General features: G+C 37.6%; 1 protein-coding gene across 7 annotated transcripts in view; it reads left to right on the top strand.

Annotated features, from left to right (window-relative positions):
• Positions 1–627: 627 nt before the first annotated feature.
• csnk1g1 (casein kinase 1, gamma 1) overlaps positions 628–14,167 on the top strand; it is a 34,505-nt gene continuing 20,965 nt past the window's right edge. For 5 of the 7 annotated variants that reach the window (XR_010913704.1, XM_067495748.1, XM_067495747.1 and 2 more), the window contains exons 1-4: positions 628–848; positions 7,848–8,277; positions 9,435–9,475; positions 12,903–12,972. Coding sequence is in view for 6 of the 7 variants with exons in the window: in XM_067495748.1 (XP_067351849.1) it covers positions 8,091–8,277; positions 9,435–9,475; positions 12,903–12,972 (298 nt within the window). In the remaining variant the exon portion in view is untranslated. The remainder of the gene's footprint in view (positions 849–7,847; positions 8,278–9,434; positions 9,476–12,902; positions 12,973–14,167) is intronic. The other 2 variants (XM_067495749.1, XM_067495751.1) reach the window with 1 other exon arrangement.

The following is a 14,167-nucleotide window of genomic DNA, read 5'->3' as shown; positions in this document are numbered from 1 at the left end:
AAGCAAAGCTAAACCCTTCTCAAACTTGATGACACACATACTACTACCAAAACAGAAACTTCACACAGTAATAGAGAGCTTGTCATATGATATGGTTTCTGAAAAAAACAAAACATTTTAAACAATATCAAAATCAAAAGTCTTTGCGCATCAAGTACCAATTAAATGCTAGATAATAAATACAAAATACAAAACAGTTTCCACCTTAAACCCTCCACACCACACCAACTGACAACTTCTTTAGAAACTCTCTGTAAGTGCACTTATAACTTACTGAACTCTGAAGCTCAAATTTTAGGCCACATTGGACAGACGGGGGCAGGTGTTATGTATGGATGCATTTATGTATCATGTATTTTTATTTAAACCCTCAAAAGTATTAAATAATAAACACAGTGGAGTAATATTTTTCTGAGTTGTAGTAGAGTAGACGTACAAAGGACAATAACATTTAGTAAACAGCAATCTAAGTAGAATACGTGAGTACTTTCAAATTTACCCTACTATGTTACTTTGCACCGCTGGGATTCGGAGATGTTGACCTGCATTATCTAATGGACTAATGATTCATTAGCCTGTCTCTGTCTGACCTGGAAGTCTGTGGACTGAGGCGGGCGTTGCCGCTGTTCTACATCCGGTGTGCGTGAACCTTTAACGGGCAGCGAAGGCAGAAGAGCGGTGAAGAATGGAGAGCGCTGTTAACGGTGCTTTGCTGTTAGTGTGAAACACCAGTAACCAGAAGTAACACCGAAAACCTTAAACCAGGCACCGGGCATTTTTCTAACGTTATAACCTGCGTGGCAGATGCACACGCTGTGTGTGGGGCATCTGGATTTATCGCACTGAAGGTGAGTCTGTTGTGGTTGCCAACGGTGAGCTAGCAACATTTTATAGTGGGCTTTTGTTTTTTAGCTAATATTTTTGTTGCTAACGGAGCTAATTTCCTTGTTGTGCTCAGAGCAGCTGTTACCTAGCTTACCCATCGATAGGTGTTAACACCAGCCAACGTGTCCGATTCCTTTCATTCCTCTCTGTTAATCATTTCGGTAATACGATTTACTAGTAATGGTTGTATTGCGTTGTTCAGCGTTTCGGTATTCTAAGCCAGAGCAGTCACTGTGGCTCAGTAATGTTTGGCTAGCGCTAGCCTTGTGGATGTGTTTTACGCTGGCAGGCTGGGAAGCTAACTTGGCTAAAGCTGCAATTCGCTTACTAATCGATGCGACTATCACTAATGTTAGACTGCCAATGCTGGCTTTGTCCGTCCAACGTTGCTCCTGCAGCTCGCTTCCTTGTTTTGATTTTTACCGAGGGCCTAATCGCGGAATCGATCATCTTTTTTATAGCTTCATCTGCCTGTAGTTGACCAGCACTTCCTCGGTTACACAGCATTAAAAACTACCTTCTCGGTGCAGTGTGTTGGGGATACGAAGACAGCATGACACACAATGTAATATTGGCTCATTTAACCAAGGCCTTTTCTCAGCCTGATGGCCGTGGGCAGAGTTGTATTTAGGCATTTATCTAACGGGTTGGTACAAGGAATACATGTTAGGAGGAAAGTTTACTGCAAATTAAACCCCATAGTTTAGCTGCAACTTAAATTCTCTGAGGTAATTTTAAAAATGTTTGTTTAGTACGTTTCGATGTTAATTTTCCTTCACCAGCTGCATACATGGTCTATTACTGAATGAATAGAGTAATCCTAATTTTGGTTACCTTCTATTAGTATAATTGGATGCCTACATATCCACCCATGTTTTAACAAAGCCATGCAAACCAGTTTTGGAGTTTACATTATGTATATGATGCATACTAGCGTGATTGCTGTCCTTTTTAAACAAGACCTGCCAAATGAAAGGTGGATAACTTTGTCACGTCACGAAGAACTAGAATACAATTACTATTTGGAGGCATTAGTTCAGGTTTTGTAAGTTTTATTCATACTATATGTTTACAATATTTCTTCCTCATTGCACTTATGCAGGTATTTTAACAACTGTAGGCGAACGGTGGTCATTTACTTATCCCACACAACATTTGCTCTTAATCACCACAAAATGTAAAATACATTAGTGAAGTTCATATAAGCCTTTTGCCGATCAACTACTATTTGTAGCATCATTATAACGGAGGAAAGCTCATTGTCGCAGGTGTAGCTGCATGTATGACTGTGTTATGGATTATGGATTGGTTGTCAAAATGCTGAGTGAAGAAGAATCAAATTTCCCACCAGTAACAGTTCATAGGTGCTGGGTTTATGGAGAGAGCCAGCTGTTAGCTGGTGCTGCCACAGTAGGCGTCTGGACTGTTGGCAGGGCCCCCACTCAAGCTGATCTTTATGCTGAAGGTTAATCATTCCGCTCAGTACTGTTATGTTTCAGTAAAATGAAAAGATGTCAACAGATTAGGAATTTTAAATGGATAGAATAGAATAGGTGGCTTAGTTTTTCAAAATATTTTTACAAGCAAATTTGGGGACTGCAATTGGTAGAAAAGCGTTTTGTTTTGCCTCTAATTAGGCATTAGAGTTATTTGTATGTTTTAATATATTCTTCATGTTTCACTTGGATTTTATAACACTGTGAAAATATATCTCTTTATCCTACCTTATTTATGTATAATCCAAATCCCTGTTTCATGATTTCTTCAGATTAGAACCAGAATATATATTCTGATGCATATTATTTACTGAAAGAATATTGATGGTGTGATACAGATGTATGGGCATCTTCCCTCATATGGTACTAAATTTGTTCTAGCAGAATGAGTTGCACTTCAGGGACAGGCATGTAAATTGATGATTGTAAGAAAAATTGTGAATGATATTATTGTTGCATGGACTTTTTCTTTACATCTTTTGTATGCAGAAAAGGTGTGTGCATTTCTTAAATTTGACTTCTTTTCCTACGAGTAAGAAGCCAAGTATGTTTATTGCTTTTAATGTTAAATGGTACCTATCACGACACATAACAATTACTAATACTTGAGTATTCATACAGGGCAAGTCAGTCAAATTTTGTGGCATTACGCAAATGAGCATTACTCAGCAGGCTGTGCCATCATATTGTCTATAGCGTCACAGAAGAGACGGCCACTTTTACCTCGAAGCTACTGAACTCTAGAGCGGCACCAACGGAACTATCCCTTTATAAAATGCTACTATTCAACACCTAGTGCACTGACAGAGCAACATAAAAATGAACACCGTGTCACTGCTTCTCAACATGCTCATCAAACCGAAATGTCCGTTAATTTCGGCTCATCTCTTATACCAGAGAATCATAATGTAATGACTTCAACCATAGCAGAAAATACTTTTTATGTACACATTTTTACCAACTTGGACATGGTTAAAAGGCTGTATCTGCAAAACCTATTTTAAACAAAATGTGGTTAAATTACATTCCTTTTTTTTAATGCTGTTCTAAAGTGAATTGTTGAACAAGCTAATAAGAAAGGAATAAATATGCTAAATCCTTAATGAGATTTAAAACTATAAAACTCTTTGACGCCTTCTCCTAATGAGGAATAAATTAACTTTTAGAAAAATGTGTGTATGCGCTAACATTCATCAGGAGATGTGACAGCTGCGCAGGATAAAGTCTGGGGATTCCCTGCCTTACAAAAGTCAAACAACCATTTGTACAGCCTACAAAACAATTTTTAATCCTTAGTTACAGGCCTTGTCTGAATGTACTCTTCAGTTTATTAATTAGGCGGTCTGTTGAGATGGATTTACAGAGTGCATGCACAAATGTAAACAGTATAATAAATTACTGTTTTGTTTTTTTTCCTTTTCTTTTCCATTGCTGCATAGTTTTTTCCTTACACACACACACACACACACACAAGGGGAACAAAATAACAACAATAGTTTAATTCACAAAAAATTGGACACTAAATATAGCCTTGAAAATGTGTCCTATAGCCCTATCTACACACATTTACAAAGTAGTATTTATTGTGTTACGTAGAAGCTTTATTGTCATCACTGAGCACATTCACATTTTGCACATACATGTTAAAAAGAATTTCATTGTATGTATTTTACCCATCCCCCTGGGAGGAGCAATGGTCAGCTAGGACTGAGTGTCTTGCTCAAGGACACTCCTTGTGCTTGGGCTGGGATCCAGAAGACTTTTGCATCCTATACTGATTGTCTACCCATCGTGCAAAAGTAGATAAATAATACATAGAGGCTTATGAGAGGACTCTGTAGTTTGTATTTCCAGATGCTTTGTTGCTCATCATATAGTGTAGTTTTGTTTGTTTGGTTTTAGGTATGAATTAATCCAACTTTAATTGTCTTCCTTAATCCCCAGGTTAGGCATGTCCGAACATGTTTTAGGATGTACCGTGGTCGTGGTGATATAAGTGTGCTCAGGCAGGCAAGAACTGTAGATTTCGTTTTGTTTCCAAAAAGTCACACATCCCATTCAGTTGTCAGTTTACACTGTGTACAAATTGGGTCATTCTCTTCCATACATGGCTGCACCTGTTCCAGCTGTTTTGTTTAGAATTTAGCATGAAAGCTCCTTTTTAAAGTGAGGCATATCATTTTATGCAACCCAATGAGACTAAAACCAGAAAAATGTAAAGCTTGCCTGATGTCAGCATTGTGTGTTGCATATTCGTCCTAAACAATACACTCTATCATATCAAAATAAAACGAAGGTACTTTTAATAGACTGTAGCTTTGAGGGTAATTTTTGAATGAAACCAGCAATTTTGAGAGAGTTGATATTCAACCTTAATTTGCACTTTTACAAAATTGAAGCGTATTCAGGGAAAAACACAAGTCTAAATGATCAATAATGTAAAAACCAGGTGTATGCTGACTTGTCAGACTGTCACACCTTTCTGGCTAACTGATGTTCATACTAAAATACAGTTGCATGTTACAGTATTATTAAAACCTTAGTGTGTTCTTAATATTCTAGTTCAGAGCTCTGCTACCAGTGATTTAAGGTCTGGTATAACTCGTCTTTAGCAGTGATGTGTATATAAATGCAGTTTGCAGTCTGGGCTCTTAAAGAAATTGTAGTGACTGGTAAATTGGTGTCAAAAGTCTGGGACTAAACACATAGGAGTTTTGAGTACCTTGTTATCCTGCAGGCACTACAGAGTATGAGAGTAAACGATGGTAACCTTTTCTTCAGTCAGGACATGCAACTAGCTGAGCTAATCTCAACTCTGGCATGCACTGGATGAGAGTGGCCTACAACAATGGAAATTGCACTGCTGGTCTTTGCTGCAATCCTGTTTTATAGCCATGTTGTTCTGTGCCTAGTTTTATGTAATAGCAACAGTGTGCAGTTGCCCTTGAGAGCAAACTAGCTGTCTTTGATGCTTAGATCTGTGCAGGCAATGCTGTGCATGAGTCATTCGGAAGCCCACACACACACGCACACGACAGCAGCAGCCTTTCCACGCTCAGGAATAACAGCACTGCCGTGAATACTTTTTTTGTTGTTGTTGTTTGTTTTTTTAAACAGTATTAAGGATTTTTGAATTTTGAAAATTTTGAATATATTACTGGATGAAAAATTGGTTAAAGTAATTATAATCCGCCTAAATTACAGTTTACGTTTTGTCTGCAGCTTGCCTCAGTACAACTAACTTTCTGAAGATGGTTAACAAAATGAGGTCCCTGAAGCAACAGTTTATAAACGTGCTATGTCTTAGTGGTTTCTTTAACATACACCAAATGGCCTGAGTTTTTATAATCAGATCATTTAATAATCAAGTTTATTGTCTATGGTAAGAAGGCAGCATAAACCTTTTTGGCTAAGGACTAGACACAATCAGATCAATGTCCATCAAGCTAAGCTACAATGCCCTTTTGAGCAGAAATAGCTTTATATAATTGTTTACATAATATTACCCACTGACATTGTTGGCCACGCTGTGTGTGGTGGTGGAGAGATGCCTTCATAAGCACAGATTATGACCTAACATTTGTGTTGATGCTCAATCTGGTTGCTCTGTTTTCTGTGTCTACTGTGAGTTGATAATTATCTCTTTAACCCAGCGGCACTGTTGGGGGGAGCCACTTCTGTCCACGTGTAGCACTGCCTGCTTGTAAACGTGTGTGTGTGTGTGTGTGTGTGTGTGTGTGTGTGTGTGTGTGTGTGTGTGTGTGTGTGTGTGTGTGTGTGTGTGTGTGTGTGTGTGTGTGTGTGTGTGTGTGTGTGTGTGTGTGTGTGTGTGTGTGTGTGTGTGTGTGTGTGTGTGTGTGTGTGTGTGTGTGTTAAAGTTGCAACTATAGTAATTTCTGGTGATTAATCATTTTGAAAATTACAATTTCTTTTTTGTAGAAGTTGAGATATTTTGTAGTTCCTAAAATTAAATGTCTTGCCATGCCATAGCGGTTCACTTTGTGCAGAGCATGACTTGCTGACATGTGTAGCTCCTGTTTCCCCCCTCAAATTAACAACCTAAATGACAGAATATCTGCTCTAGCTCTGCTAATCCCCCCAACCAAGGGGTTTGATCATTATTGCGTATCTCAAGTCTCAGTTACAGATTTGTTAGTTGACAATGTACAACTATTTCAAATTGATGTGGGCAATATCTACAATGCAAATTTTTGTGATGCAGTCGTTTTCATTTTTACTATAACTCATATCAAACCCTTTCAAATGGAACTGTAATTTTTTTTTTCTTAATGAGATCATTAGATGTACAGTTTTGACTTTTTGTTAAAAGTGGAACACAATGCCTACTTCAAGAAAATTGCTTAAACTGTGCATTCTTAATCAGTAGATTACAACATTAACAATTTGGTTAATCTGTAATTTATAAAATACAGTGCACTTTTATAAATGATTTTTTAACCACAGCCATGGCTTGTGTTCATTGTAAAGATCAGTAAATTAGGAATCAATCCTAAATAATGAATTGTTTAAATAAAACACCATTTAAAACTTTGGTGCTTTCACTGCTCTCTGTCACTCTTTAACGATTGTCCAGATAAAATCCATATTATTGAACACAACCAACAATCCTTTAACATGTGCAGACTTCACTGTAAAAACAGCTGGATTGTTTGATGAGTTAATATACATTTCCTACCTTATGAACACGAGTGATCTGTATGTTAACTGCTAACATTAGTCCAGCTGCTGGAAACACCTGCACACCTAGAACAGTTGTCCCAGAGCGGCACAAATACTGGTGCACCAACTGTCACTGCAAGAAATATTTTAACAGTTTTTGCACCTAGTAAAATGGATTCATACCTTGAGCAGGGAAGACACTTGTAAAGTTGATCACCTTTGTGTTGTTGTATTTTGAAGCATGTTTAAAGAACCACTTGTCCTGAATGTTTGCAGGGTAGCTGCAGCAGTGCTTTTAGCCATCTGACACTCAGCTCCCAGCCAGACTTAACGAGCAGCTGCTTCTGTTGAAGTCTGTCATAAGCTTCAAAGAGCATTAGCTTGCTAAATCAGGCAGCAGCCACAAAACAACTTTATGCGGTGTTCATCCTCAGGACTCCCACAGAAAGCCATGTTATTTATTCATTTCTTGTCAGCAATGTCAGCATTTGTTTTATATATTGTACAGCCTTTATAGGTGGTCAGAACAGACATGTAGCATCAGCCAAAAGGTACACATCCCTGTCCTCTAAATTTTTGGTTAATATAGATGAACTAAAAAGCAATATATTTATTAATGATTAATCTTTGACTCCCCTAGCCTATGTCTAAGTTGTTCTTAATCACAAAAAAAATTTATAAAAAAATAATAATAGAGGATAACTCCCTGAACTACACTACCTATGTTTCATGTGCTGCTTGCTATAGAAAGTTAATGTGTCATGTCTTGTGTTCTTTCTGTTCCAGGTCTTCCGCTTTATGCTTTCTCAACAAATGTTGAGCCCAGAGGTCAGCCTGCAAGACAACTGTTAGCAGTGACAGGGCAAAGACAGGCACAATTGTTGGTTAGCCATACTGGCTTTTCTCTCATGAGAGTGACTGTGCCATCAAGGTACTGCCAGTGACCAGGGCTGTGGCTGTGGTGGGCCCAGCCCAGGAGGCCTTTTTGTACATCACTCCAGGCTCCCACTGACCTGTGCTGCTTACACTATGGATCAACAAAGAGACAAATATGGTGAGCGGCCTGCCAGGAGCACTAAAGTTTCCCAGGGAAGCCGCAGTGGACACTCATCACGACCATCTGGGTCCTCCAGCTCCTCTGGAGTCCTCATGGTGGGGCCAAATTTTCGTGTGGGCAAGAAGATAGGCTGTGGAAACTTTGGCGAATTAAAGCTTGGTAAGTTGAGTCTAAATCTCTTAAATGGTGCAACAAAAGTGAATATGGAATTTATTATAGTTCCTAATGTTTCTATATGGAACAATCTACAAAGAGCAGTTCATTAAGTATCCCTAAACAAACCAAATGCAGTGGTCTATTGTAATTGAGTTATTTTGTATGTATTATTGTTATTTTGCAAGTTCACTTTTAGGAAAGAATTTGTTAGTTTGAAGGCGGCGGTTTGTGGTGCTGTGAAATTCCTGTTTGTTTGTTTTTTTTGTTCTTTAACAACATTAAACCATTGTCAAATTAAGTTGCTCTTTTTTGTTTTTGTTTTTTTGCTTTTTCAAAATGGTGATTTAGTATCCAGGCCACAATTTGCACCGCTCGGCCAAAATACTGTAAGCAACTCAGTGAAAAAAGCAGAAGTCAGGAGACAGATACAAGACATTTTCCATTATACCTTGGAGTACAGTTAAACTCATCTCTAAGAAATGTAGTCCAATGCAGCGAAGGTTGTTTAAGAGCTTTAATTACCAAGACCAAACATTGTCTAAAAAGGAGGGAGGTTAAGGACAGAAGGAGTAACACCTCAGGACCAGAATCAGCAGTGTACCTTCATATGAACAGCACTCATTTGAAAACTACAATACACATTTTGGACCATCTGAATCGATGGTTTCACAGAGGAGCAAAGAAATCATCTGTGTAAAAGTAGAAAATTCTTCCCATTATTGGACTTCTCATTATGTCTTATCTGTTTTCCATGCTATCCTTTTAAGCATCTGCAGGGAAGATTAAGATAATTTCAGTTGTCCACCAGGGATGCAACAGCTAACAACCCATTTTGGTGGTATGAGTAGTTGTGAAAGCTCCCCTCTACTTAGCCTTGTTTCCTTGTTAACCACCTAACTACTCTGTTCAAATGAGGTGAGAAATTAAACCAAACTAAAGGAGCCACCTAGATTTCTTCTCTGAACGTAATACATTTTAACAAGGTCTCGGATCACAATAGCCCAATACAGCAAAGAAAAGGAATAAACCTCTCTTCTGGTCAACCCTAAAATTGCTTATTCCCTGTTGAAATGGCTGAAAAGCTTTAAGTGCTTTAGATGGCTTTTTGAAATGAAATTATGTATTCTAATGTATGTTTCTTCCTGCCTGTCTCATTTCAGGTAAAAATCTCTACACCAATGAGTATGTAGCTATTAAACTGGTGAGTGCACACTTTCTTTCCTTGCTTGACTTGTTTTATGAGATGATAATATAAGTGCAACAAAGAAGAAATTAAATTGGATTTCAAAGTCCCAATATACAATATTTGGTACTTTTGGTATTTGACTTGCACCATTGGTAAGTGTAGTTCACTTTTACCCCTTGTGTCGTAAACATCAGTTGTGATTTGACCCCTCTTCACTAACAGCAGTACACTGATCAGGCATAACATTATGACTACCTGTTCACTTTTATGCAGTAGAATTCATGGCAGATCCACTGTATTGGATTGCAATAAATTGCACATGTGGACATAATTTTACGCCTGATCTGTGTAAATGTGCATTTGTTTACAAGCTGAAGCTGTTACCGAACCAGGAAAGGAAGCACCAGGGAAAAAAATTATGTTAACAGACCTAGTGGAGTAATATTATAGGATTTTAGGCAAATACGTGGCTTGACATAGTTTGATTTACTGTCACATTGAAGATAAATACAGTGACACAATGATGTAATCCCAGGTTTCTGTAACATTATAGTCTAGTATAATGTACATGCTTACCACAAGCAAAACTGCAATCCCACAACAAAGTCTTACGTCTATAGTATATAGTATATAGTATATAGTATAAGTATGTATGTGTCGGTAAGCCTTTGCTAATCTTGACATGTTTGGTTGGTGACTAAACCTTTTACTTTAACCTCTGTAGACATGGCTTCACTAAAGCAACCACACATCCAGCGAGCACAAGTCAAAAGATAAGAGCCCAGCTAATAGGTTATTACTTACTGCTCAAGCAGCAAGAACACTAGCTTGGCATCTATTGTGCTTTTATCTCTGACTAACTTGAACTTGTTGATTATAGCTAATATTTATTCTTGTCTGCTATCTTTCTTGGTCAGTCTGGCATCATAGGAGATGCCATTTGTCTCTTACAAGTCAGTATACCATTAAAATTAGTTTTGAAGCTGTTATTTTGCAGGGCTTGACATTAATGCTTGCTCAGAGCAAGTTAACTTCATGATCAGCAAGTGAAATGCATCATGCAGTTTTCCGATCAGGCAAGTTAATTAAATGCGACTGACTGCTATGTTTCCCAAACTTTGATTGTATGTATGTCGCCCCGCTAGAAAATCTGTTGAAATTTTATTTCATTGTAGAGCCGCTCACAGCATGTTCAACCTTAAGGTGTCCATGATCTCTGATTTCAGGTGAATCAGGGACCAGGTCGTTTTATTGTAATTCTGTCCTACCCCGTTTACAAACTTCACTATAACTTCATGAAGCATTAGTTACGTTGATCTGCTCGACAAACAACATCTATAAAGTTTGGGATATTAACATTTTGTCCAGATGTCTGACAACTTTGTGAGTGGTAAAACTAGAATATGGAGTAGGTTATTTTACTTTGTATAACCATCCAAGACACTGAGCCCCCAATAGCCCATCCCCAAGCGTGCAGTTGCCGGTCCCAATCTGTGTAGAAATTTGGAAGTGTTGAGTCAGGAAGGGCATCCAGCGTTACATCGGACTAATCATCCACTGTGGCAACCCTGAACTTACAGGATAAGCCGAAAGAACTCAAAAAACAAACACTGAGTAACCATCCAAAACACAGGCGCTACCTCCAGGTATCTGCTATTTACTAATATTTGTAACCACGAAAAATCTGCAACTAACTTAGCAGATTGTTTTATGCAAATAAATAGTCAGACTACAGGTGTTATCTTAATGTTTCAGATACACATTTAATCTACATATTTTCTTCTGCTGTTCATAACATTTTGTAGTTTTATCTTGACTTGTGATCAGTATTTTTTCTTGACTAAAACACTGCAGTATTTGCCTTTGCAGTCAAGGAAAAATAGGTATAAAATTTAATCCTTATATTTTTTTTACCTTTTAATACAAATCTCACATCTAAAAGTTAAAGTCCCTTAGTCATAGTCGTTGCTTTTTTATGGCTCTGATATTAGTGGATGACCCTTTCTACCAGCTAAGCCACAGCTGCCCCAACTAGGTATTTTGAAAAGAATAATTTAGATGGGTAGAGCTTCGGCTTAAATTATTATTATTATATTTTTCCTCCTTCACTAATTTTGAAGTAAAAGCAGGCAAATATTTCAATACAGGGAAGGAAAAGCATTAATGTACATTTACACCGTAAACTAAAGCCATAGAGAGGAAGTTGAAAATTGGTGAAGCTGCCCTTTAATGTCAAGCCCTTTATTAATTAAAAGATATGACACTGGTTACATTTAGCTTGGTGTACTTGATTTTAGAGATACATCCATACATACATAAATTTATCTATTCTGTAATGTCATGCTTTGGAAAGATATTGTATCTGGTTAATAGCCAATAATTAAACATTTTTGATTTAGCCTCCTTTAGGCACACCTTGAATCATTAGTGCTACAAAATAACGCCCAACTTACGGCACAGTAAGGTACCATCAAGGCACTGTGCTGGTCTTAGAGAAATGTGTATGAAATGAAGATGCTTGACTAGGTGTGTCTTTCCACTGGCTGCTCTGCTGCAAATGATGACTCCTGACTCATGCCTCTTATCATTTCTCACTAGAGAGTTGTAATTTGAGTATCAAAGTATTAAGCTCACCAAGCCAAACCATTTCAGCTGCTCACCTTGCTGTATTGTGTACTGACCCACTGTTTTTATACAACCGAGAATGTTTCCCTAAAATTGTGTCTGAATGTGAGTTTAAAACACTTGTGAACTGGGAGGAACTAGTTTCTTCTTGGGCACCACTGAGCCATACCATAGCCAGGTCATAACAACATCAGTTTACTTAAGACAAAGAAAGGAAATCATTTTGGGAAGGTTTTAGATTTGAACTAAATGTATGTAATTTGACATTTTTCCTTCACTGAATAGAATTTTTGGAAATAGTGTAACTTAAGACTGCAGTGAATGCAGAAGTAGACAAAGGTATTAAAACTGGAGAATGAAATTACCTTTTTAAGAATGACTGTAGTAATGTAGAAGTTGACAGTTCCCTCAATTTGTTGCTTTTAAACACAGGTGAGAGGACTAAGTTGCTGGAGGTGTCTGTGCAAGCTAACACCCAACTACAAACCTGTGACTGTTTGTGCTGCTAATGCTAGCTAGTTTGAAAGACCTACTACTGTTACACAATAAGAGGGGCTTCCTGGATCATTCAAAATTCAGTAATCAGATTTAATTGGATGGTATGTTTGTATTCTCCCAGAAGTGCAAGATCAATCATCCAAATTATAAAAATCCAAAACACTTTGTCACATTGTGATTTCTTAAGTATTTTCAGATTTAACTAATCAATAGAACTCTGGTATTTGTGTATGTATGTATATTTATTTTCCTTTTCTTTTCACTGGTATTCCAGTTGGAGGTATTATCATTAACTAGTGTGCATGTGTCCTCTGTGCAGGAACCAGTGAAGTCAAGGGCACCACAGTTGCATTTAGAATACCGGTTCTACAAAACACTGGGAACTACAGGTAAGGCTGCTCCCTTCTGTGTTTTTGTCTGACTGCATGACAATAGCTTGACTGTTTTTGGAAGATCAGCCCAGAAGATTGGTTCATTTCCACAACACATGATTATTCCCCTCGGGTTACGTGTTGGCATTAAGCTAGGTCGGCGACTTTAATCGCCAGGACTTTGTGTACATACATGATGTGAATGGAGTGTGTCAAACGGTAACCTTGCTTGAAAATAGAGCTGCCAGAAGCACGGTTTAATACAAAAAGAGGTAAAAATAAAGCTTACACACACAAACCAGATGCAGCAGCAGATCCTTTATTGTGATCCATTGAAAGACTTCCTTCCTTCTTGAAGTCTGTATTTCACCTTATTGAGTTGATAGAGTAAAAATGTTAGCAATCAATCACTTATTTACACATTCAGCAGATGGCATAGCGTTTCTTAAGAGTTGTTTTTGGATACCTATCAAATGGGAGTTCAGTATTAATCCTCACTGTGTAGCTCTGTTTGGTTTTTTTGGTTTGCTTTTTGTTGCCACCAATTCCTCAGTATAATATCCCACTCCTAAGCTGCTATACGATTTATTAGTTTTATCCTGTCACAAACACATATCTCAAACTGAACTAGAAACTGAGTCTCTTTTGTGGCTGTTTGCATTTTAACTATGTGTAGCTTGCTGCTGAGCACGCTGTGTAAGTCCCATCACCATAAGTAACGTTTCATGTTAAGTTTAGTCATTTCAAGCAAATGGAAAGTAGTTATAATCACCTTAAGGAAGTGTACCTATAAGCTTTGACCCTAGTGTGCTGGTTTATCTGACTGAAAAAATCTACATTTCACTTTACTTACAGGGCTATATGTGTGCTGCATGAAGCAGGACTGTGTGTTGTTGTGGAGCTGCATGTAGCATGACTTATTTGTTACCTTTTGGACTTCATTGTCTTACTAAAACATCCAGGACAAATAAACCCACTAACATTCATTGCATGAAGCATAATCAAATGCACAAAGGTTAGCAATAGAGCAAATGTTTTATATATTTAATATGCATGCCTATATATTTAATATGCATGCCTTAAAATGTTGCACATATCAGACAGGCAATAAATGTAATAGGTATCCACTAACCTAATGTTTGTCTTTTGTCAAATCCTCTTTTTTTTTTATTCCCTGTAAGCTTTATTATTCGTTTATTATTATAAACAATAA

The sequence above is a fragment of the Channa argus genome, chromosome 2 (assembly GCF_033026475.1).
Source record: "Channa argus isolate prfri chromosome 2, Channa argus male v1.0, whole genome shotgun sequence".
Lineage (NCBI taxonomy): Eukaryota > Metazoa > Chordata > Actinopteri > Anabantiformes > Channidae > Channa > Channa argus.
The sequence above is the reverse complement of the archived record's forward strand: the minus strand, read 5'-3'. Positions and strand labels throughout refer to the sequence as shown.